This window comes from Thamnophis sirtalis, unplaced genomic scaffold, assembly GCF_051295495.1.
Source record: "Thamnophis sirtalis isolate CommonGarterSnake01/CBP01778 unplaced genomic scaffold, rThaSir2_p1.2 scaffold_3, whole genome shotgun sequence".
Lineage (NCBI taxonomy): Eukaryota > Metazoa > Chordata > Lepidosauria > Squamata > Natricidae > Thamnophis > Thamnophis sirtalis.
In genome coordinates this window covers 20,658,116-20,681,636 of record NW_028261383.1, presented here as the reverse complement: position 1 = coordinate 20,681,636, position 23,521 = coordinate 20,658,116, and the positions used below count along the sequence as shown (strand labels likewise).

Below are 23,521 nucleotides of genomic sequence, written 5' to 3'. Positions count from 1 at the left end.
TTGTTTTGCATTATGTTATCTTCTTGCCAGAGACTTTATTTATGTTTATTTTTGGACTCGCAGCCAGTCTGAGCCGAGGACTGATAAAGTTCTTTCCTTTTAAGTTTGTCTGCCTGTCATCTTTGAACGAGCGAGAAGGGAGGACAGAACAGATAGCAGTCTAATGTAAGGACTTGCCTCTCCTATCTCTTCAAGTAAGACGAACTCTTGAAACAGGCATTATTTCAAAAGGAATCTTTTATTGAGGGAAAGTGATAGCAAGGAAAGGTAGGCAGGATCTGAAGTTCCCTCTCAAGACCCGTTAGATATGGGGTATCAAACTCACATTGTCATGGTGGCGTCCCCCTTCGCTAAACTGGGCATGGGCGTGACTAGCATGTGACGCATCTGGCCAGGAGTTTGACAGCCCTGTGTTAGATTAAACACGACAGAAAACCCCTCTCGTATTTCCAATCCGAGCTGAGTCAATTCTCAGGTGCAAAGTTGTCTTGAGAACTGGATTGGAGGCAGGTGATAAGAAGTTGTTCACAGGAAATTCATTTAAAGTCCAGCTTGGGAAAGTCAGTTAGAAGGGATTAATTGAACGGTATCATTCCCTGGATGCATCTGTCTTAGCAAGGAAACTTGAAAGAATGACGGTGTTTAATAGTTTAGCAACCTCTGAGAAGGATATTGAGAGGATTGTTATTTATTTGATTTTCAAACGGAGGTGGTGACTCTGTGTAGCAAGCCAGTGACTTCTGAGGAAAACATCTCTGCACTTTAATCCTCCCGCCTGCTATCTTTCAGGATCTTTGTCCCTTTCATTCAGTGCGCTGGAAGATAACCTATTCACCTCACTTGCAATCAATTAGCAATGGCCCTTGCTGATTGGTAGATGCACTGAGCCAGGCAGATATGAAGGCCAACTGGGACAAGAATGCCTATTCGTTTTTTCCCCCCCTCTCCTCGGGACTCTCCTTGTGACAGACTTTTTGGTATTAATGGCTTTGCAAGTCTGGAAAGGCCTGGGCCAGCTTGAAGCCTACATTGGCGCAGATGAAGGGGTGGCTTTCATATAAAATGGTATAGTGGTATACCGATGAAGAGACATTAAGGCTGAAAGAAATGATGCTGATTTTCTCGGAAAATATACTGTATGGGACTTTAAAAAAAAGACTTGATGGATAACTTTGAACTTTTATATAAATTGTTTATGATTTATTCTCTAGGGTGAGGAGAGCGGAGATTGTGATGTTTCTGGATTGTGGCTTAGGTTGAATGGAGTTGGGAAGTGTGGTGCAGACGGGAGGGTAGTGAAGGTTCAATTAGAGCTTATTCGGAGCCAGAAAGTAAGTTGATTTTTATAGAAATTGTCATTGTATTTGAATATAATGCTTGGAAGGATATATTCAGGGAGTTTGAAGGAAGGCGGAGCAAATATGAGAGGAGTACGGATGATATAAAATATATATATGGACACGGGTAGAGGCAGGATGAGAGGAGTTAGAATGGAAACCGTGAGAAATATTTGAGGTGTTTAAATTGCTTTATAGAGAAGGAGGTAAAAGGGACAAATTAAAGGTTTGGAAATGGACACATATTTAGATAAAGAGATAAGGCCCCTAGCTACAGTAGAATTTTATTTGATTAACTCACTTGGTTTCAACATAGTTTGAAATCCTGCAAGTAATAAATTAACTGAGATTAGGAATGATGCACATTGCTTAAGTTTTAATAATGATGGGAAGCTGAGCTTAATGTAGAGAGTTTATTGATTTTTCCCTTTTTTTTCTTTTTTTCTTTTTTTTAAAATTCCTTTCTTTTTTCCTTTATTTTTAATCTTCTAATTCTTAATCTATTTGGTTTTAATATACTCCAGACTGTGCTTGATAAAGAGTTATGCCGGGAATGGGATCTGGGAAGTCGGAAGGGGGCTAGGGAGGGGGGTTCATGGGGGGGGAGGGGGGAGAGATAGTTTCAATTTTCAAAACAATAAGAATGCACTTGTATACTGTTGCTCTTTTTTCTTTTTTTTTCTTTTCCTTTCCTTTTCCCTTTTTTTTCCTCTTTTCTTATAATTTTAGTGTAAAATACAAATTGAATAGATTAATGAATAGTAGAAATACACCGAAGTGAGGAGTAGAGGGAAAGAAGAGGGAGGAGTTAAGAGGGAGTGAGAGGGGAATGTAAGGAGGGTGAGATGGAGGGAAGGGGAGAAAGGAATGTTTGAGGGGGAGGGGAAGTAGAAGAGGGGAATGCTGGAGGGGAGAAATGAAAGTTGGAGGGGGAGAAGAAAGGGTGTATGGAGGATCGAAGTGTTATGTTGGTTTTCCATGGTGGAATAGAAGATGAGTTGTGTTTATTGCTTTTTTAATTGCACAGTATATAAGTGATTGTATAAAAAGGAAAAGGAAAATGAAATAAAACAGTTTTCAATTGAAGGGGTGGCTTTCCAGATGGACAACAAGATGTACTGGGATTCACTAGGCAATGGTTCACGCTGGACCGTGGAAGGCATACCTGAAAAGAGAAAGTCAAGCAAATTTTGGCTGATTCCAGCACCATCCGGAAGGGTTATGTTGAAAAACTGGCTAGGTTTGTTTCTTGCTGCAGTGGATATACGTTCAGAAAAAATCACCCCCATCCAACCTGTAGAGTATTCAACAAAACCATCCCTGAGTTTTGAAGTGTACTTCAGGGACAATGTAGTAGCCTTCTGGGCCTCCAATGGTCTCTTTCTGTGCAGAACATTTAGAGAATTCAATGGCCTGGAAGCAGCCAAGTTCTTTCCTGATGAGACCTGTTGTTTTCTACCCCAGATTGGAGATATTGCTCTCCCAGCTTTTAAAATCTTAAGTGTGGTCCCGAAAGACCCTTTCCCAATCAAGTATCATTCTCATTTTGTGGATAAACACATCTTCTACAACAGGCATTCGACCTCAGTCCTACACACTTTAGGCCTCAATTGGGTGACCAATGCCACCGACAGAGTGATTTGGAAAGCATCTCTGGGGACTGGGATTGCCTTCTTCCTGCAGTTTCAGGATTGAGGATGCAACACCCGCCGTGAAGTACACAGAGAACAACAGCAGAACTTTACTCTGGTGAGGTCAGTCGTGGAGATCATAGTCAAGAAGGTGGAGGTGCCTCCCAGTCAGGGGTGGGTTTCTCGCCCCGTTCCAACCGGTTCGGTTGGAACGAGGCCGGCGGCGTCCTCGTGCACGCACGTGGCGTCCTCGCGCATGCACGCGGCATCCTTGCGCATGCGCACAGCATCCTTGCGCATGCGCATGGTGTCCTCACGCACGCATGCGCTGTGCGCATGCGTACTAGCGTCTGCGCGATGCTCCAGCTACTCCTGGAGGATCGCGCAGGCGCTGTATGCGTTCTGCGGATGCGTAGAAGCGCAGAATTCGTAAAAACCGGGTAAGGAGCGGGTGCGGGTGTGCGGGCCCGCGCGGGCGCGGGGGGGGCTTCGCCGTTCCCGGAAGTTACTTACTTCCGGGTTCAGCGACCAACTGGATCGCAGGGACCGGTGCGAACCGGTCGAAACCCACCCCTGCTCCCAGTACCAAAGCAATAGCAAGCTTTTGGGTTCATATGGTACATAGTGTGGTCATACCATTTCTTGCCACAATCCAAAAAGTGAAAGCCCATGGCGAGGTGGAACAATGGAATGAAATCGGAGCATGGAAGGTCTATAAGAACCTTCGAGTAGACGTAGCAATGGAACCTTTGTGCGAGCCTTGCAGAGGCATGTGAAGCTGTGGGAAATACTTGCAGCCTTCCATAATAATTAGGAGCAGCCCACTTCCCAAGAAATATGGCTACTTGGGTTTTATCATGCATTGGTCAATGTTCTTGAAGGATGAGATTACTGCAAGGACTTGGTCCCACCTGTTTGTGGCTTAACAGAAAGCCTCTTCCTCACTGGTAATTCCTTTTAACCTCCTGCTTTAAGTGTACAATAAAGGTAGTTCTCCTTTTTACCGAAAGGAGGAGTCAAAGTTACACCCTTCACAGTGTAAGCACAATAACAAATAAAATTTGTCAAGCTTCGCTTTGGAAAAAAAAAGTTGCTCAGCAACAGGCGCTGCTGTGGCTGTTTCTTTGGAGCTGAGACAAAACAGATGGCCCCAAGCAATTCCCTCCCCCTTCCTTTCCCAACATCAAAGTGACAGGAAAGCCAGACGAGGAAAGGGGTTGTAAAAGAATATCCAGCCCCCCCTCCGCATTGGAATGGCATTGCCCCATAGGGATCTATGGGAACCCGAGAGTTCCAGGATCTCAGGGGCTGCCACAAAAAAAAAGAGGGAGTCAAGCTATTCTCCAAAGCCCCTGAAGGCAATAGGTGGAAACTAATTAAAGACAGAAGCTACTGTAGGAAGTTAAAACCTACCCACCCTCCCAGCCAAGGTGGCGCAGTGGTTAAATGCAGCACTGCAGGCTACTGCTAGATCAGCAGGTCAGCGGTTCAAATCTCACCGGCTCAGGGTTGACTCAGCCTTCCATCCTTCCGAGGTGGGTAAAATGAGGACCCAGATTGTTGGGGGCAATATGCTGACTCTCTGTAAACCGCTTAGAGAGGCCTGAAAGGCCTATGAAGCGGTATATAAGTCTACTGCTATTGCTATTGCTATTGCTAGGAAAATGAAATATCATGGGAAATATTGAAATGGCAGAGTATTACATTTCCCTGGGTGAGCAATGGAGAAACATGTTTTAGGCAGGAAACAGACTCACTTTTAATAGCCCCCCCCCCTTTGTCAATCGGCCATTAAAGGTCTGAGTCAGTCTATTCTACGTAACAAATATCTGCCCCTTCAGCTCCAGGGTGATGGGATTAAGGCATGATAGTATTCACCCCTTACCCATCTCACCACAGGGCACCTGGAAGAAGCAATGCTCAACCAAACCTGGACTCAAAACACATCCTAGAGAGTTGCCCCTGCATGGCCCCATGGGCGTCTGACAACCCACCAGAATACAAGCTCAGGTTCAAAGCCCAGAGAGGGCATAAAACCAGGGACTATCAGCATCTCTGTCTCTTTTTTCTTCTTCACCCAATATCTGGAAGCATGTGATTTCCCCCTTTTCTGTTCAGGAGCTCAAGCCATGTGATCCTGTCCACCATTAAACCATCTTTCCAAGCAGCCTCCATGTTTCCAGTGTCTTTTTCCCCACTTGGAGCTGAACCCAGAAGGACATTTCTTCCGACACAACCTAGAACTATAGAAAAATTTCCTGACTGTTGAAGTCCACAGGAGATAAAAGGGACATAGTTGCCTATCCCTGTATAGTACAAATACATGTATGTATTTATGTCTATATGCACCATCTATACAGTGTTTTTATTGGAGACCCAATTGGGTATAGTAATGAAAATCCTGGACTAAGAGTGGGAAACTCCAAAATTAGTCACTGGGGGATTCTGGTGTAGAAAATATTAGCAGGGAGCAGAGGTGAGACCCTAATCTTCTCCATACTTTAAAGTTGCTGTGATCAACCTTTGCAAAACGCTCAGAGGGATTGGAGGAAACAGGAAAAATCCTAAAGTGGGAGGCACCCATGTCAGCGGCAAGGGTTAAAAAAAACCATAGAGAGCCAGACTTTGGAAGGATGAGGGTCATTTCACCACCACCACCACCAAGAGGCTCCAGTTCAACTTAGAGGAGGATGTAGCTATACTTCAGGTTCCCAATCGGTGTCCGAGTGGCAATGCTAGCCGCGGCGTAGGAAGGACCCTCTCGCCAAAGAGAATTCGAATCAGAACCGGAAAAGTGGTTCGCCGAACACTGCTGCCTTCCCCCCGCCCCTTTCCTTCGCCTTTGCTTTGTTGAGACCCTCGGCTTCTTCGGGTTCCCCATTTCTCCTCGGGAGGAAGCTACAGGTTCGGGGAGGTCTTGTTTTTTCCCTAGCTGTTGTGCGATAAGAGCAGCTGTTCGTGCCTGCTGGAGGGGAAGTTGAGCTAAGTTGCGAGAGGAGGGAATTTGCACCGGTTTCTGCAAGCTGCTGCCAGGTACGAGGGTGCAGCAACGCCTTTCGCAACCTTCCCGTCGTCCCAGGAATCATCTCTGCACACGAGCGCACGTAAAACTCGAGCTTTTGCAGCAGAAGGCATTGGAAGTTTTTACTTAGCCAACTTCTGAACGGGACCCGGTCAGTTTCTCTAACTGGCGAGTAAAATGGGTGGCTTTGCTGTTTGCGGTTGAGTGATCTCTCTCTCTCTCTCTCTCTCTCTCTCTCTCTCTCTCTCTCTCTCTCTCTCTCTCTCTCTCTATCTATCTATCTATCTATCTATCTATCTATCTCTATCTCTCTCTCTCTCTATCTCTCTATCATCTATCTCTCGTCTCTCTGTCTCTCTCCATCCACCTATCTATCTACCTATCAGCTATCTATCTATCTTCTATCTATCTTCTATCTATCTATCTATCTATCTATCTATCTATCTATCTATCTATCTATCTATTCCATCCATCTTTGCTCTATCATCCATCTTCCCTCTATCATCCATCTATCATCTAGCTAGCTAGCTAGCTAGCTATCATCCATTTGTCTGTCTGTCTGTCTGTCTGTCTATCTATCTATCTATCTATCTATCTATCTATCTATCTATCTATCTCATCTATCTTCCCTCTATCATCTATCTATATATCTATGCATCTATCTATCTATCTATCTATCTATCTATCTATCTATCTATCTCACCTAATCCATCTATCATCCATCTATCTGTCTGTCTATCTATCTATCATCTAACCTGTCCATCTATCATCTACCTACCTACCTACCTACCTACCATCTCTCTCTCTCCCTCCCTCCCTCCCTCCCTCCCTCCCTCCCTCCCTCCTCTCTCTCATCTATCTATCATCACTAACCTATCCTACTCCCAATCACAATTGACATCCTAGCATGCCTTCTGTATTTATAAGGCTTTTTTGAGTTGCAAAATCTAGATCTGTAAAACAAAAAGCAAAAGGCTTTTCTTCTTTAGCCAACTACCGGAACCAGGTTTCTCCTTTTATTTATTTCTTTTGTTTTTATTAACTTTTTTTGCTGTTGTTTTATGTCAAACAACTCTGGGTAGCTTACAACAACAACAACAACAACAAAATCTGATCAGGAGCTTGCTAATATATGCAAGCAACATAGGGAAAAACACCTGGGTATATTTTAAATTTAAATTTTAAGTGATGTTATTGCCTTGATCTATGCCATTCAGGGGATGAAATGGGTGTGAATCCAAAATATCTTTGAACCCAGAAATCTAGGAGGTCAGGAAGCCTCTAGAAATATGTGTGTGTGTGTGTGTGTGTGTGTGTGTTGTATTTGTGCTGATAAATAAATAAAGGGAGACTAGTATAGATCTAGTTCAAGCTATTTAGCTCTCATCAGCTAGCTATACCCTTACTGGGATTCGAACCTGGGCTGTATTACATATTAGGCAGATGTGTTAACCACTAAACCACAAGGTTCTCCTCCTTTATCATATCCCTCTATCATATATATATATATATGTATGTATGTATGTATGTATGTATGTATGTATGTATGTATGTATGTATGTATGTATAGCTAGCTAGCTAGCTTTGGGGCAGAATTATTTGCTAAATATTCTTTCGCATATCTATTTTTTTTTTCACTGCAGGAGAGTCCACCTTGCTGCTTATCAGAAAGCTGGTTTTAGCAAAAGATTTACAGACCGGTAGTAAGGAAGGTTTAAGGGATGGAGACCCTGAGTGTGCAGGTGAACATGTCCATGGAGGAAGAGTCCATGGAGCACCCAGAGCCGAAGATGCCGAAGCAGTATACTTCGCTGGTTGAACTCTGGGCAGACATGGAGGCAAGGAAAGCCCCTTCTCGCAGAGTTCCTCGCCAACAGGTGAAATGTAAACCTGAAGAGGGACTGCAAGATTGCTGGGAAGCTCAGTGGCAGGAGTTCCTCAGCAGCCTGCAGGGTCCTCGCTCAGAGAGGGCCCATGCTGAGGCAGTAGAGGAACCTATGCCATGGGCCAACACGAAGGCCTTCTTAACTTCCTTTGAGCAAGTTGCATCTGCCTGCAAGTGGCCCCAGGACCAGTGGGCGACTCTTCTTGCGCCAGGACTCCGACAAGAAGCCGCGGAGGCCTTCAACGGCCTCAGTGGCCAAGAAAGAAGAGACTATGGGAAGGTGAAGGCGGCCATCTTGCGAAGGGAGGCCCTGGCCAGGGAGAAACAGCGCCGGGATTTCCGGGAGTTTTGCTACCAGGAGACCGAGGGGCCCAGGGCTCTTTATAAGCATCTCCAGGGACTTTGCTGGCAGTGGTTGAAGGCTGAGAAGTGCTCGAAGGAGGAGATCCTGGAGCTGCTGGTCCTTGAGCAGTTCCTAACTGTCCTGCCTCCGGAGATGCAGAGCTGGGTCAGGGGTCACAGCCCTGAGACTTGCACTGGGGCTGTGCTCTTGGCTGAGGAGTTTCGGTGGAAGAGGAGCTCCGTGAAACAGGAGGAAGAGGTGAAGTCTCTGGTGGTGGGCTTCAGGTGGTTCTCCAGAAGATGGAGGAGAACAAGAGTTCAATGCATTTTCCACTCTCTGCTTTTTCAGGAATTGTGAGAATGTGGTAGAGCTTGATTATCTGAAGGTACCCGATATCCAAGGCAATATTAGAGAACAGAAGTTCTCTAATTCCATTTTATTTTTACATAGTACATCAAATTAAGGAATAACGCTTTGGAGATTAATGGTACCTTCTAAGTCTACTTCTCCATTACTCTGCCCTTCTGCTTCTAGCCAGAGTAAGTGAAGGCGAAATTGTTTTAATCTCCCCACAGTTTTGCTATCAGGAGACTGAGGGGCCCAGGGCTGTTTACTATCTGGAGTAAGTGAAGGATAAATTGTTTTAATCTCCCCATAGTTTTGTTATCAGGAGACCGAGAGGCCCAGGACTGTTTACTATCCAGTGTAAGTGAAGGATAAATTGTTTTAATCTCCCCACAGTTTTGTTATCAGGAGACTGAGGGGCCCAGGGCTGTTTACTATCCGGAGTAAGTGAAGGATAAATTGTTTTAATCTCCCCACAGTTTTGTTATCAGGAGACCGAGAGGCCCAGGGCTGTTTGCTATCCAGAGTAAGTGAAGGAGAAATTGTTTTAATCTCCCTCCACATTGAGAGAAAGATGGGAGAAGGCTGAGAACCGGTAGGGACGATTGTCCTTGCTTCTGAGAGCCAGTAGTAACAAAACAAGCTTTCGAGGATCACGTGGGTCAGCTGTGAGACGCACATCATCATCGGAAGCAATTTTTTAGCTTTTTAAAGCATTTTTCCCCTGCCGGTTCGCCCGAATCAGTAGGAGAAAAAAATGCTTTAAAAAGCTTTTAAAAATAGCTGAAAGTGGGAAAAAAGTTGGCTATGCCCACCCAGTCACATGACGCCCCCCCAAACCACTCCCACAGAACTGGTGGGGTGGGGAAATTAGATTCCACCACTGCCTGAGATGTGTGGATTACCTATTCTTCTATCATAGCTGATGAATTTTGCTCCACTGAATAATTTTTTGTGTGTCATTCCAGAGTCCGGGTCCTTTGGAGATGCTGGCAGTTGAGGAGCCTTTCCAGGGATGCCAATTTCTACCACTAGGTTCATGGGAATGGCAGCTGCCCAAGGAGATGAAGCTGGACACTGAGGAAGAAATGAGTTCATTCGGTAAGCATGAGCTGCATTTGATCACCCAAAGGTGTTGAGCACTTCTCCCTTGATCTTTTAACATCTAAACAAGAGTTGCTTGTTCTAGCATGGATCCTAGCGGTATAATTCTCCTTCGGGTGTGAGAGAACTGGTTTGAATCCTGCACAAGTAGGAAGACAAGTATGCTCTGTAAATAGGATCAGAGTTTGCATTTCTGCCCCTTTTTTTGACCTACAACTTCCTGCTCATCTTGGTGGCAAATCTGAGTGAAATTATTCCATTTTACATTTTCATATAGCAATAGCAATAGCAGTTAGACTTATATACCGCTTCATAGGGCTTTCAGCCCTCTCTAAGCGGTTTACAGAGTCAGCATATTGCCCCCAACAACAATCTGGGTCCTCATTTTACCCACCTCGGAAGGATGGAAGGCTGAGTCAACCCTGAGCCGGTGAGATTTGAACCGCTGAACTGCAGCTAACAGTCAGCTGAAGTACTGCACTCTAACCACTGCGCCACCTCGGCTCTCATAAATTTAGATTTATGGTATATTTATATAATTAGATGGACTTGTTCTTAACTAAAACAGTTGGTCTGGCGGTCATTAATTGTCCTTCCCAAAATATTCCTCACACCCAGAAATATATTGTGAAGTGGAGAAGCTGTTGAAGTTTACCTTCTCTATGACCTATTAGGTCAGGAATGTGCAGATTTTTTTTTCTCTTTAAAAGAGAGTGATTGTGTCACATAAATTCCAATATGAAATTTGTAGTAGAACCCGCATAGCCACAAACTATTTGATACCTAAAAGCATGCATGCTCTGTAATTAAACATTCAAAGAGCCTTATGTTTAAACAAGATTAAGGAATACTACATAAAATCCAGTAGTAAGGAATTGCAACTATTACAGAGATAAAAGCAAGTGTTTGTGAACTCTTGAAAAATTCTGAATCCTCCAGAATTTTGATTTAGAATGTCACCTGAGCTTTACCTAAAGACTTATGACCCTCTTCCTTCCCCAAGATGACGATGACGACAGACAGACGAACCAAGACAACCATCTTCCTCAGAGCATTTCTGAGGCACCAGAAAATGAGATACTAAAAAGAGACATCATACCCTCCCAGCGTTGCAAGGAGGAAGTGAGGCCTAAGAACCAGGAGGATCCAGAAGCAGAATTGGATTCCTCCAAAGGAAGCTTGGACGAAGTTGTTTCTGTTGGTAAAAGTGATTCCGATCCAGAAGAAGCCAAAACCAGCCATAAAATCCACGAGTGCCACTGTGGCAAACGTTTCCGGTGGAGCTCCAATTTTCGGGCACATGAAAGAATTCACACCGGGGAGAAGCCATATACGTGTACGGAATGCGGCATCCCTTTTCCTAAATCTGCCCAACTAAAGGCCAACAAAGGTATTCATACTGGTGAGGTTCCCTTTCGGTGTTCCATCTGCCAGAAAACCTTTACCAGCAGCTCCAACCTCATCACCCACAAGAGGATTCATACCGGAGAGAAGCCGTACCGATGCACGTACTGCGGGAAGAGCTTCCGGCAAAAGGGGACTCTCACCATCCATGAAAAAATCCACATGGACGAGAAGCCTTTTAAATGCTTGACATGTGGGAAGACTTTCCGTCAGAAGGGAACCCTGAGCGTCCACGAAAAAATCCACTTGGGAGAGAAGCCCTACAGATGTTCCAGCTGTGGGAAGAATTTCCGCACCGCGGCCGTCCTGAGGGTTCACGAAAGGATCCACACTGGGGTGAAACCGTATCAGTGCTCTGTGTGCCTGAAGAGCTTCACCGACGGGTCAAACCTCATCACCCATGAGCGAATTCATACCGGAGTGAAACCATATCAGTGCGCACGCTGTGGGAAGACCTTTTGTCAGAAATCCGGCCTGATGACACATGAACGCATTCATACCGGAGTGAATCCATACAAACCCTCAGCTGATCAGAATCATTTGGAGGGAACATTTGATCTTAATGCCCATCAGAAAGCAAAGCTGTGAGAGAGATCATAGACAGGTAGTCCTCGGCTTACAACGGTACATTTAGGGACCATTCGAAGGTACAACGGCACTGAAAAAAATGATTTAGGACTGTTTTTCGCACCGATTGGCAACACCCCCGTGGTCACGTGATCAAAATTGGAACTCTTGGTGACTACATATTTATGACGGCTGCAATGTCCCGGGGTCACACTTTTTGCGACCTTCTGACAAGCAGAGTCGATGGGGAAGCCAGTTTCATTTTAACAACCGTATTAACTTAACAACAGCAGTGATTCATTTAACAAATGAATATTACATCTTACATCTTTTTTGTGGCAAAAAAGATGTAATATGGGACCAAACTCATTTCATTGTCTTGCTTAGCAACAGAAATGTTGAGCTCAATTGTGGTTGTAAGTCAAGGGCGCCTGTACTATTCCTATTTTTAACTTTTTATCTTTTTAATTCTGTATTTTGTAAGACGCCCGGAATCCTTCGGGATTGGGCGACATATAAATTCATTAAATTTACAATTTACTATGACCAGGACAGTCCATAATTGAAGGCGAGGAAAAAGGTTTAGTTAGAATATCTTTGCCTCTATGGCCTTTCAGAGTTGATATGAATCAGGACTGGAATTGAGGATCCTTTCACCAATTGCTTATTTTCTTACTGGATCTTACACTTCCTGCATCAAATATAGATCATATACCGTATTTTTCAGAATATAAGATGCACCAGAGTATAAGACGCACCAAGATTTTGAAGAGGTAAATTAAAAAAAAAGTTTTTGCACTCTGCAGGTCTCCCAAACCCTCTGCACGCCTCATTTTTTGTGAAAAACGGGGCAAGCAGAGAGTTTGAGAGGCCTGCAAAGTGCTCCTGGGGGCTGGAAGTGGGGGCAAAAATGAGCAAAAAATGGCTCGTTTTTCACAAAAACGGGCCTGTTTTTGCCAAAAAAAAGAAGAAGCATGCATAACCTTTAGGAGGCTGGAGGGGGGGAAATGAGCAAAAAACAGCCCGTTTTTGTCCTCCCCAGCCCCAAGGAGCACTTTGCATGCCTCCCCATTCCTCTGCACTTCCATTTTTGTGAAGGGGGTGTGGTTTCGTGAGGCCAAAAATGCTGTATTCAGTGTATAAGACACACCCAGATTCTTTTTTTGCAGGGGAAAGGTGCATCTTATACTCTGAAAAATACGGTAGTTATCTTTCAATTTAAAAAATTATAGATAGTCCTTATCTTGCAACCATTTGTTTAGCCTGTTGAAAGTTAGAACAGCCCATTAGACGTTGGGTCTATTTGATTATTAGATGGATAGATTCTCTCATCTGGAATACCAGTTTGTTTAATACAATATTTTTGTTGAATAAGGATGGGAAAGTTTATAATTATTTGTAGGCTCGTTATGTAAGGGAAGAAGAATCAGTTATTGGACAATGCCGGCTGGTGGCCCCTCGGGGGAGGGCCTTCTCTGTAGCTGCTCCGGCTCTGTGGAACGATCTACCCGTAGAGATCCGGACCCTTACCACTCTCTCGGCCTTCTGTAAAGCCACTAAAACCTGGCTATTCCGGCAGGCCTGGGGCTGTTGAGTTCATGAACGAGGTCCAGCCCCACCTAGAAGGAATGTATGGTGTATTGTTTTTAAATTTGTTTCTCTTTTTCTATTTTTAACTCTTATCTTTTATATTGTTTTTGTAAGCCGCCCGGAGTCCTACGGGATTGGGTGGCATATAAATTTAATAAATTACTAAATTTAAAAATTTACAGGTTGTCCTCAAAGCACGGCACGTTAGGAAGAGTCTCTATGGCAAGGTTTTCTGGTCGGCTCCACAGTTACAATACAATACAATAGCAGAGTTGGAAGGGACCTTGGAGGTCTTCTAGTCCAACCCCCTGCCTAGGCAGGAAACCCTGTACCCTTTCAGCAAATGGCTATCCAACATCTTCTTAAAGACTTCCAGTGTTGGGGCATTCACAACTTCTGGAGGCAAGCTGTTCCACTGATTAATTGTTCTAACTGTCAGGAAATTTCTCCTCAGTTCTAAGTTGCTTCTCTCCTTGATTAGTTTCCACCCATTGCTTCTTTTCTACCCTCAGGTGCCTTGGAAAATAGTTTGACTCCCTCTTCTTTGTAGCAACCCCTGAGATGATACGACAGGTAGAGGAAAAAAGACGCTGCAAAAAAGACTCTGTGGTGGGGGAACCGGACTTCCGCTCTGCTCCAGAATTGAACGTGGGGTTTCCAGTTAGGATCTTTGTGGCTCTTTGAATGTTTAAGGTTGCCGACCCCTGCACTAGATGATTCATATAACTGCTGGATAGGCTCGATTTAGTTAATACAAACCATGCAGAGGTAAAAAAAAATCCTTGAAAATCCTAGTTTCATATTTGTGTGTATGTCGTGTGGGTGCACCATTGCTCCATCCAGTGTGATTCTCATCCACCTATCCCAAGATGTTAAGGACAAATAAATCTTGACCACCTGGAAGTTGGCCATCAGAACATGGGATGGGTCCAAAAAGTCAACTCCACCTAAACTACACCATCTGGAAAGCATGAAAGCTGCACTCCAACAATGTAGTAGGAAAGACTATGGTTTGGGGGCTCATCTACCATTTTTACACAATTTTTCTTCTCTAATTTGGGGATTATTAATAGTGTCCTGTGCTGTAGTTTCACTACAGATAATTACTGAAACAGCAAACCATCATTCATAACCTTCAAACTTTCAAGCCAGATGACCCATCTGTTACCTGTCAAGACCACCATCCTGCCCTGAGACTTACCTGTATTTTTTTGAGTATAAGACACACCAGAGTATAAGACGCACCAAGGTTTTGAACAGGCAAATGGGGAAAAAAAGTGTTTGCACTTTGCAAACCTCCCCAAAATGGCCCATTTTTCACAAAAACAGGCCTGTTTTTTGTCAAAAAAAGGCCATGGATAGCCTTTAGGAGGCTTTTGGAGTGCTCCTGGGGGCTGACACCCCAAAAATTGAGCAAAAAAGGCCTGTTTCTGCCCTCCCCAAACTCCAGGAGTACTCTAAAAGCCTCCGAAAAGCTACGCAGGGCCATTTTGCTGAAGGGGGCAGGGTTTCGGGAGGCAAAAAATGCTGTATTCAAGTTATAAGACACGACCAGATTTTGAGCCTCTTTTTGGAGGGAAAAAGATGCGTCTTTTACTCTGAAAAATATGGTAAGCTGCCTGAAAGAACAGAGCTGGGAATGAGGGGGTTCTCAGCATGGGACTTTCCCATGTTCCACTACCACTAATCATCACCCATAAGCTGGGTGGCAGAATTTTATTTGTTTACTAGCTGTACCCGGCCATGCGTTGCTGTGGCCCAGTCTGAGTGTAGTGTGGCGGCAGGTGGGTGCTGCCATTGGTCAGGACTTGGGGCTGCTGGGCCGGGCGAGGCTGGTTGGGGAAGACAGCGCTGGGGCTGTTGGCCTCATGGAAGTTGTTGAGCATCTCTTCGGAGGAGCTGTGCTCAGGCTCCCCCAAGTCGGTCCAGGGCAGTAAGATATCCAGTATCTCGGAGGAGGAGAAGTCCTCGGTGTGCTGCCTCACGGGGCACCCAGGGGCTGCCCCTGCCCTGCTGCACCTCAGGCTGACACTGCCGCCACCCCGTCAGAGCCGCCTTGCAAGGCTGTAGCTGGCTCACTGTGAGGGGGGGTGGAGAGCACGCGCAGCCGGCCGGGCGGAGCAGACACTCCGCCTCCTCTGGAGTTCCATTGGACTGGCCGGGGGTAGGCCGGCTTAAGGGCGGGGGGAGGCGGCGGAGGGATGGCGCAGGTGGCGCCCCACCGCAGACAGCAAAGACCCGATGGGAGAGGGGAGGGGGAGGCTGAAGGGCTTCGGCTCCCCTTGGCGGAAATGGCCAAAGCTCGTCAGAGGAGGGGTCGAAAGGGGAAAGGGTGCGGCCGCAGCCCAGCCACACACATAAAGTGACCGTCAGGAGGAAGCTGGAGAGAGGCCGAATTGTTCTGAATATACTATACTCACTAAATGAACGCTATGGTAAACGACACAGCTCAATTCCAACGCAATGTCACGCGAAATAATTAAATCAAAATGAAAATAAATCAAAATCTATGAAAATTCAATATAACAATGCAATCAGAAACACTGAAATGGAATCATGAAATATTTAGTATAGCGTGTGTTGCTTTTAACATCCACCAGATGGTGCTGGTTTTCAAAAAAGGATGTTTTTACCCGTCACAGGTGTGACATCTATATAATATACATATATAAAAACATTCGCGTATTCGAATGCAATGTTGTGTCAAAATTTCAAAGCAATCGATGAAGAATGTTCGGAGATTAGCGATTTTGAACAAACAACCATTACAATTTTATTTATATTAGATTACTACTTCATTTCTGTACAGGTGGTCCTCAATTTACAACCATTCGTTTAGTAATCATTCAAAATTACAATAGCACTGAAAAAAATAATTTATGAACATTTTTCACACTTATGACTGTTGCAGCATCTCCATGGACATATGATCTGAATTAAGACGCTTGGCAACTGGCACATATGTATGAAATTTGTAATGTCCTGCGGTGATGTGATCATCTTTTGTGACCTTCTGACAAGCAAATAGGCCAAATTCAATTAATAATCATGTTACTAAGTTAACAATGGCAGTGAATCACTTTTAACAACTGCGGCAAGAAGAGTTGTAAAATGGGACAAAACTCACTTAACTGTCTTGCTTAACAAAATAAATTTGGGGCTCAATTGTGGTCGTAAGTTGAGGACTACCAGTACAAGTCTTTTTATACAATTACTCTTTGCCAAAAATCCAGAGATGGTTTAGAAGTCTGTTGCAAAACAGAATTAAAAACAATAACTATTCAAATGAGATCACTATGATTAATAAGAATAATTGAGTGCCTTCCTGGTCAATGTATGTAGCACATTGCCGGACATTTAACCATGGCTTGGATTCCATAATTCAATCTGGCAGTCATTTTTCATTGGAGCTGGAAGCCAAAAGGATAACTATCTTATGAAAAATATTAGGAAAAAGGCCCCAATATTCATAACAGAGATTATTTGGAGTGGTGATGTATGTATCTTGTCAAAGAAAGAAATTCCAAAAATAGCCTAAGATCAAACTGGAGGGAACAACATAAATTGAGGTGCTTCACAATGAAAGCACAACAATTCTATCCCTGAAGGAAGAACACAAACAATGTGAAAACAGCAACCCAGCTCAGCTTTTTATCCTTCCAATAAACAGGGTGGGACTAATCCTTCCATTCCACAAATCCTGCAACCAGAAGGAAAAGGCATCGACGAGGGTGGGATTCGAACCCACGCGTGCAGAGCACAATGGATTAGCAGTCCATCACCTTCACCACTCGGCCACCTCGTCAAAGGGTGGGGGCACCCACGGCCGTCCCTGGGTGGACTCAAACCACCATCCTTCTGGTTAACAGCCAGACGCGCTAACCCCTTGCGCCACAGAGACAGGCACAGGCCTCCACTCTCTCTCGGGTGTAGCAGCTGCTGCAGGACAGACGGGGCTCCCTCCCCATCCCCTCTGGGGGGGGGGGGGTTGCAGGGGGGGCCACACTGTAAATGCTAAATTGATGCAACAGAAGCATCTCCTGCCACAGAGATGGAGTCTTTGGCTTCAGTCTCCACACCAGGAGAGACCAAGGGGCGGGGGAGGGTGTTTTCTAATAGATGGCTGCCTGCTTGCTAAAAATGTCTCCAAGCACCTCTCATTTTTCCACGCTGGCAGCCGCACAATCAACCACATCTTGTTTTGCTTCTAACATCTTCTGCTTCTCAGCCGACCTGCTTATTTTACTTGGTAGGCAAACGATCTCAGCAACTGCTCAGGCATTGAGAAGGCATTAGTGTTACGTTTGAGTCAGATCTGAGTATCAGCTGCTGCTGCTCCTCTCCTCCCCCTCCTCCCTTTTGCCTTCCTAGAAGTAACCTGCAGGTGACCTAATCTTTGCCACAAGCAGCTGTTTCAGGACCCTGGAGAGCTCCCGCTTCGGACCGCTTCCGATTGCTTTACGCCATCAGGACACGTGGGGTGATTCCTCCCACTTTCGGTTTCATCACTGATTGTGAATAGATCTGCCTTCTTCTTCCTTCTGTACTCTGGACGGTAAAAACAAAATACAGATGGCTAAATATTTAGTGAAAAAAGAGGATCAACAGGGTGAGAATTGAAACTTCCAGATGGAGCTGGTGCAGCATTCAATCCCATCACCTTTGCTCTGAATCAGAGAAAACAAGCCGTCCCTGGGTGGGCTCGAACCACCATCCTTCTGGTTAACAGCCAGACGCGCTAACCCATTGCGCCACAGAGACCTGGCACAGGCCTCCCTCTCGGGTCCTCCCTCCTGAGCATCCATAGCTTGGCTGGCTAGACAGCAATAAGATTCCTTGTTCACCAGACCCAGCGTGTTCCTCTCTCCCACTATCAGATGGGAAAAGAGAAACCCTGGATGTAAATATTGCTTCATTTGAGACAGACTCTCAACAGCTGTGCCAGTGGTGTAGGGGCATCATGCAGGGTTCCCAACCTTGCGACCCGGGTTCGAGTCCCGGCTGGCGCATGTCTCCTTCCACCTTTTGCTCTTCTAGGATGTACAGGCAAAATCATCAGATGAAGTTTTGATCCCAGATTCTGTTTTAGTGGGAGAAGAAGAAGATAAATGCTCTTGATGGCTGGCAGTGATGTCATCTTGGATCCTCAGCAGGAAGCATGATGTGGAAATAACTTCAGGATATCCTCCCTCTTGGCCCTGGGGTCTTCCTCTGGTTTTGGTTTGTGAGGATAACCAGAGCTTTCACACTTAATGTCCAAATCTTACTTTACGTCTGCTTTATCCCACCCCCTTCTAGACTCTATTAATACCCACAATTGGGTCTAGCCTGTTAGATTAAAAATACAAGCGGGCAGAATACAAAATCCTAATCTGTACAGAATCCTAATGTACAGAATTAGGATCGGGTATTTTCGCAACATTGGGAACTACTATTCAAGACATTATCACTTAGCAAGCTCTTTGCCAATAACAGCCAGAGCCACAAAAGGTTCATAATTGTCTCTCACACAAAACGTCTCCTAACACAATTCTTTTAGCCTATTGAATCACCACGTCAGGGAGAAGGCAGGGGAGGCCAGATTTTGGGGAAATGACCAGAGCTATGATTGTCTTTGAAACCCAGTAGCTTTCACACTTAATGTCAAAATCTCACTTTACGTCTGCTTTAGCAACAAATGGCTGTACAGTGGTTGGTAAGGTTCCACGGTTCCACCACAAAACCGCGTTCGACTAAAGGGCGCTCGATGAAACCGCGTAGCTGACGTCATCACAGCGCGACAACAGCGCGGAGAAAAAAGCACGCTGTAAACACTAAACCTAAAATTAACCCCTAAACCTAACCCCCCTAAACCTAATCCTAAACCTAACCCTTAACCTAACGCTAAACCTAATCCTAAACCTAATCCTAACCCTAAACCTAACCTTAACCCTTAACCTAACCCTAACCCTAACCCTAACCCTAACCCTAAACCTAACCCTTACCTTAACTTGAATTGGCTTGCTTTCAAAGCGCTATTTAAAGCACCCTTCTTTCTCCGCGCTCGCTGTTGTCGCCCTGTTGATGACATCAGCGACGCGGTTTAATCGGGCACGGTTTTGTCGTGCCACGAGGTTCCACTCCACTTCCCTGAAGGCAACCACCCTCAGTCCCGCAAACAAAAGCTGGTCGACAAACAAAACCAATTAGTAAAGGCAGAGAGGAAGTCCAAAGAGAAGGTACAACCTCATGGGGCAAAGTCCAGGGTCAAGGTCCAAAGGGCAAGGGTCAGGCAAGTCCACAAGGCAAAGGCAAAAAGAAGGTTTTCCTTGTGAGAGAGGGCAGGGCAACCTTCTCCCAAGCAGCCTTGCAGCTCTCCTTTTAAGCTTGCTTCTGCTCTACTATTGATATCCAGCCCCGCTTAGATGGAATGGATGATGTGGAATTTTAGTATATGTATTTTATTTTAAATATTAAATGTTTTTTGTCTTGTTGTGAACCGCCCAGAGTCCCCAGGGAGTGGGCGGCATACAAATTTTATTAAACTCAAACTCAAACTGCTCTTCTTGCCTTTGGATCAATGGGGGAGGCAGCTGTTCCTCATCAGAGGGGATCTGCTGTCTCTCCATACCACTGCCTGCCTGCAGCTGATCCTCCCGTGTCTGTGAGGGCAGCAGCTCTCCATCTGGTTGCCCACCTCCCCCAATGCCTGAGGGTCCTGGGACAGCATAGTCCTCAGTCCCTGACCTCTTCAAACATTCCAAGGGAGACATGCCATTCCCATCAAACAGTCCCAGTTCCAATTCCTCCTCCTTCTCCAAAACACGGTCCGGTGGCCAGGAAAAACACCTGACACTCTTGTGCTCCACAGACATGGGATTCAGCTCCATCTCAGCCTATGTGAAGGGCTGACACCCGCCTGTCTCCCCCAATGAGCCACAGGCAGCTTTGCACCCTTCAAGTTCTCTAGCAATTCTTGCCCTCACCATCTGTCCAAGCTGACATTCTAAGATAGGCTAGTTGGATGGAGATTCTGTCAAGCCTGCTAGGAGGCCCAAAGGGTGGGGAAAAGTGGGATGGGAAAAAGAAAAAAGGAAAGGAAAGGCAGGACAATTTTCCGGTCAATTGAGCCTATTATGTTGTGAAAATGAGCCTCTCTAAAAATTATCTCTCAAATTCTCTCTGAAAACAAGCCTTTCTGAAGCTTCAGAATAATGGATCGGTTGGAAGCAAAAGCTTTCCCTGGCTGGGAATCGAACCCGGGCCGTGGCGGTGAGAGCGCCAAATCCTAACCACTAGACCACCAGGGAAGGAGAAAGTACTGTCTTCGCTCCAGCTTCTCCTTGGAAGGGGCATCAACTCCAATTGCAGGGAAGGTTTCAGTAGAACTCCACTCCCCTTTTGCTCTTCTATTTCCTTTTGGGAGGGGCCATTCATCATCCACCTGTGACCTTACTCCAGTGGTGGGTTCAAAAATTTTGGGAACCTCTTCTGTAGGTGTGGCCTGCTTTGTGAGAGTGGCTTGCCGGCCATGTGACCGGGTGGGAGTGGCTTGGCAGTCATGTGACCGAATGGGAGTGGCCAAGACAATGTCACTGAATTCTTTGCCCCAATGGATGATCTACAAAAAGAAGATATAAAAAAGGAAATTTATTACTTTGTGCATTTACTACTTAAATAAGATTAAAATAAGTACACAAAACATAAAAGAGCTACTTACAGAAGATAAGTAGCTTACTACTTAATACTTGTATTTCAAAGGGAATACAATATATATATAATTTTACACATGTTAACAGCTCCAGATGGCCTGCTGCCCCCCCCCCCCCCCGACCTGTGCAGCTTACTTACTTCCTCGGAGTCAACAGGCATCAATAGAGAGCCAAGCAGGAAAAAAGGTAAGTGGGTTTAGATAGGCTTCTTAGAGGAGGGCGGGGCGATTGGTGAGCCAGCCAGTGAGTGGTGGGCGGGGCTAGGATAATGTGGATGTGTGTGGGGAATGAGCGATGGAGTGGTTTCCAGATGGGTGGGGGTGAGCGAGCGAGTGAGCGACAGGGCCAGGGCAGGCATTCTGGAACTTACTTCCGGGTCCACTGATGGAACCTCTTCTAACCGGTTCGGTAGATTTGACAAACTGGTTCTACTGAACTAGTGCGAACCGGTAGGAACTCACCTCTGGTTCCCACCATTTGCCATGTCACCAGGTACATTTAGATGGCAGTTCTCTCTTAACATCCCCTTTCACTGGAGGCATTGAGGAGGAGGCTGTCAGCCTCTGCTTTGCTGTTGCTTCGGCTGCCATGAAACGGGGAGGGAGGGCATGGTATTTGGGAGGAGTTACTCATTGTGCTGGAGGAAGGTTCTGGAGTTCAGCTGCTGATCGGACTACGCATGTGTGGGAGTTTCCCGCCAGGACTAACGGCACCGACATTCCATCTTTGTGATGCCTTTTGAAGTTATCTCGCACCTGACACTTGGGAGAATTATGATTGGACTGTAACTGTGATGCCAAGGGGAGGGGAATGGACTATTCTATATATCAATCGCTTTCGCGCCTAAATATTCAGATTTTGCTGCGCTATGCCTTTAATCATTTATAATTAGTAAAAGTACACTTGATTTCCACACATGGAGTCTCGTGGTCTTTCTTTCCTAATTATCTAATGGAGAGGTGCTGACAGAGGCGCTTATACCCTCTTTCTTCAGTGTCCCAAAGGTGAAAGGCCATTGGTCCAAAACTGATGCCCAGAGCCTCCATCCAAGGTGTAAGAGGACTGACAAGAGGTAGGAGAACCACCTCCCCAGCATCACCCAAAACATGTTAGGTCTCAGAATGGGGAGAATTCTGGGATCTGCTTTTCCAGGCAGGATCAGATGGGCTCAGAAGGATCGTCCAATGAAGACGAAGGCTGTGGCTTCTCAAGGCTCTTTTCCCAGCTAACTGGATTTGAAGGAGGTTTTGTTGGAATCCACTGACATAAAAAGATGTTTCTACCCCTGTTGACCTTTTGCGTGTGAGGAAAGAGGAACTGGGCTGCTGCACTCCTGGAACTCAGGCAAAGCAGTGGCCCATGGGGTGGGCTTGTTCCATGACCAGACATGTAGATGGGGGTGGGGTGGGGCCACAAAAGCATTGAGTTGCAAGGGAACATCGGGGTGAGGGTGACTCTGTTAGGATATTTTATGTATTAGCTGGAACAGTAAAGTATGCAGTGCGCCAGAACACACAGTTGTAGTTGATTGGTTGGAGTGTTGGCTCATATATGAGGCAATCTACGCTAGGATTGGTTGCTGTGAGGGTAAGGGGGAAATTTCCCCTTTTCCCGCCTTTTTCTTCTGTATACTGTGCCCTGTATACTCTTTGATTTACCTCATGATGCTCCTGACCTCTGTAAATATAAATGTGTGTATTTATATTTGTATTTGTATTTGTATTTGTATTTGTATTTGTATTTGTATTTGTATTTGTATTTGTATTTGTATTTGTATTTGTATTTGTATTTGTATTTGTATTTGTATTTGTATTTGTATTTGTATTTGTATTTGTATTTGTATTTGTATTTGTATTTGTATTTGTATTTGTATTTGTATTTAGATTTAGATTTAGATTTAGATTATTTATATTTAGATTATTTAGATTATTTATATATTTATATTATTTATATTTATATTATTTAGATTGATATTTATATCCATATTTATATTCATATTCATATTACAAGTCTGTGTCAGAATCTCTGACTTCATTTGGTCACTTGCTGTGCAATTCCGTGACAGACTCTCGCAGCGTTCATCTCCCGGGATCCTGACAAAAGACAAACTTTTAGCCCCCTTGAGTCGCCATGTGTGAATAGGTGGCAATATAAATTCCAATAAACAAAGAAACAGACAAACTTCTGTGCCTGGGAAGAGGGAAGCGAGACTCCAACATTCCAGCTGCTTCAGCCCTCCACTGCATGGCTGGGGATTCCAGTCTCTAGAGATGCAAAAGGAGAACTGGAGAAGACCATAATAGGGTCTCTGTATCCTGATGCTCGGGATATGAGAAACAAGGCAGGCAGAGGAATTGGAATCTTCTTCTGCTCTTCTCCAATTTTCAAGTGTCAGAAAAGTTTCCCAGATGTCAGGAAATTCAGGGCGGGCTACCAAGTGGTTCTTTCCTGGATCCTCTTGTCGATCAAAAGGAAAGTATTCTTGAGCCAGCTCTGTCTGGTTGTGCTAGTGGGGAAGGGGCATCAAGCAATAAGTGCCAATCTTGCATCCCAGGTTCAGATCCTGCCTAGCGCACATCTTGACTTTCCTTTTTTGGCGAAG

The 23,521-nt window shown here is 45.1% G+C and overlaps 1 protein-coding gene, 4 non-coding genes and 1 pseudogene across 5 annotated transcripts; 3 read left to right on the top strand and 3 right to left on the bottom strand.

Moving 5' to 3' along the window:
• Positions 1–983: 983 nt before the first annotated feature.
• On the top strand, positions 984–3,744 carry LOC148047458 (uncharacterized; annotated as a pseudogene).
• A 2,087-nt stretch (positions 3,745–5,831) lies between these two features.
• On the top strand, positions 5,832–13,391 carry LOC106549998 (uncharacterized). Its single transcript, XM_087711480.1, has 4 exons — positions 5,832–6,141; positions 7,634–8,476; positions 9,532–9,664; positions 10,671–13,391. Exons 2-4 carry the CDS (start codon positions 7,712–7,714, stop codon positions 11,657–11,659), a joined length of 1,887 nt encoding a protein of 628 aa, XP_087567606.1. The 5' UTR covers positions 5,832–6,141; positions 7,634–7,711; the 3' UTR covers positions 11,660–13,391.
• Positions 13,392–16,951: 3,560 nt separating this feature from the next.
• On the bottom strand, positions 16,952–17,033 carry TRNAS-GCU (transfer RNA serine (anticodon GCU)). Its single transcript has one exon. It is a non-coding gene; the product is annotated as a tRNA-Ser (tRNA).
• An 882-nt stretch (positions 17,034–17,915) lies between these two features.
• Positions 17,916–17,989, bottom strand: TRNAN-GUU (transfer RNA asparagine (anticodon GUU)). The gene has a single exon. It is a non-coding gene; the product is annotated as a tRNA-Asn (tRNA).
• Positions 17,990–18,166: 177 nt separating this feature from the next.
• On the top strand, positions 18,167–18,237 carry TRNAG-CCC (transfer RNA glycine (anticodon CCC)). Its single transcript has one exon. It is a non-coding gene; the product is annotated as a tRNA-Gly (tRNA).
• Positions 18,238–20,445: 2,208 nt separating this feature from the next.
• TRNAE-CUC (transfer RNA glutamic acid (anticodon CUC)) lies at positions 20,446–20,517 on the bottom strand. The gene has a single exon. It is a non-coding gene; the product is annotated as a tRNA-Glu (tRNA).
• Between the last annotated feature and the right edge of the window lie 3,004 nt (positions 20,518–23,521).

Coding starts and splice junctions, on each gene's coding strand:
- LOC106549998 (XM_087711480.1), top strand. CDS start 7,712: ATGGAGACCCTGAGTGTGCAGGTGAACATGTCCATGGAGGAAGAGTCC. Junction 8,477..9,531: donor CCGTGAAACAGGAGGAAGAG/GTGAAGTCTCTG, acceptor GTGTCATTCCAG/AGTCCGGGTCCTTTGGAGAT. Junction 9,665..10,670: donor GGAAGAAATGAGTTCATTCG/GTAAGCATGAGC, acceptor TCCTTCCCCAAG/ATGACGATGACGACAGACAG.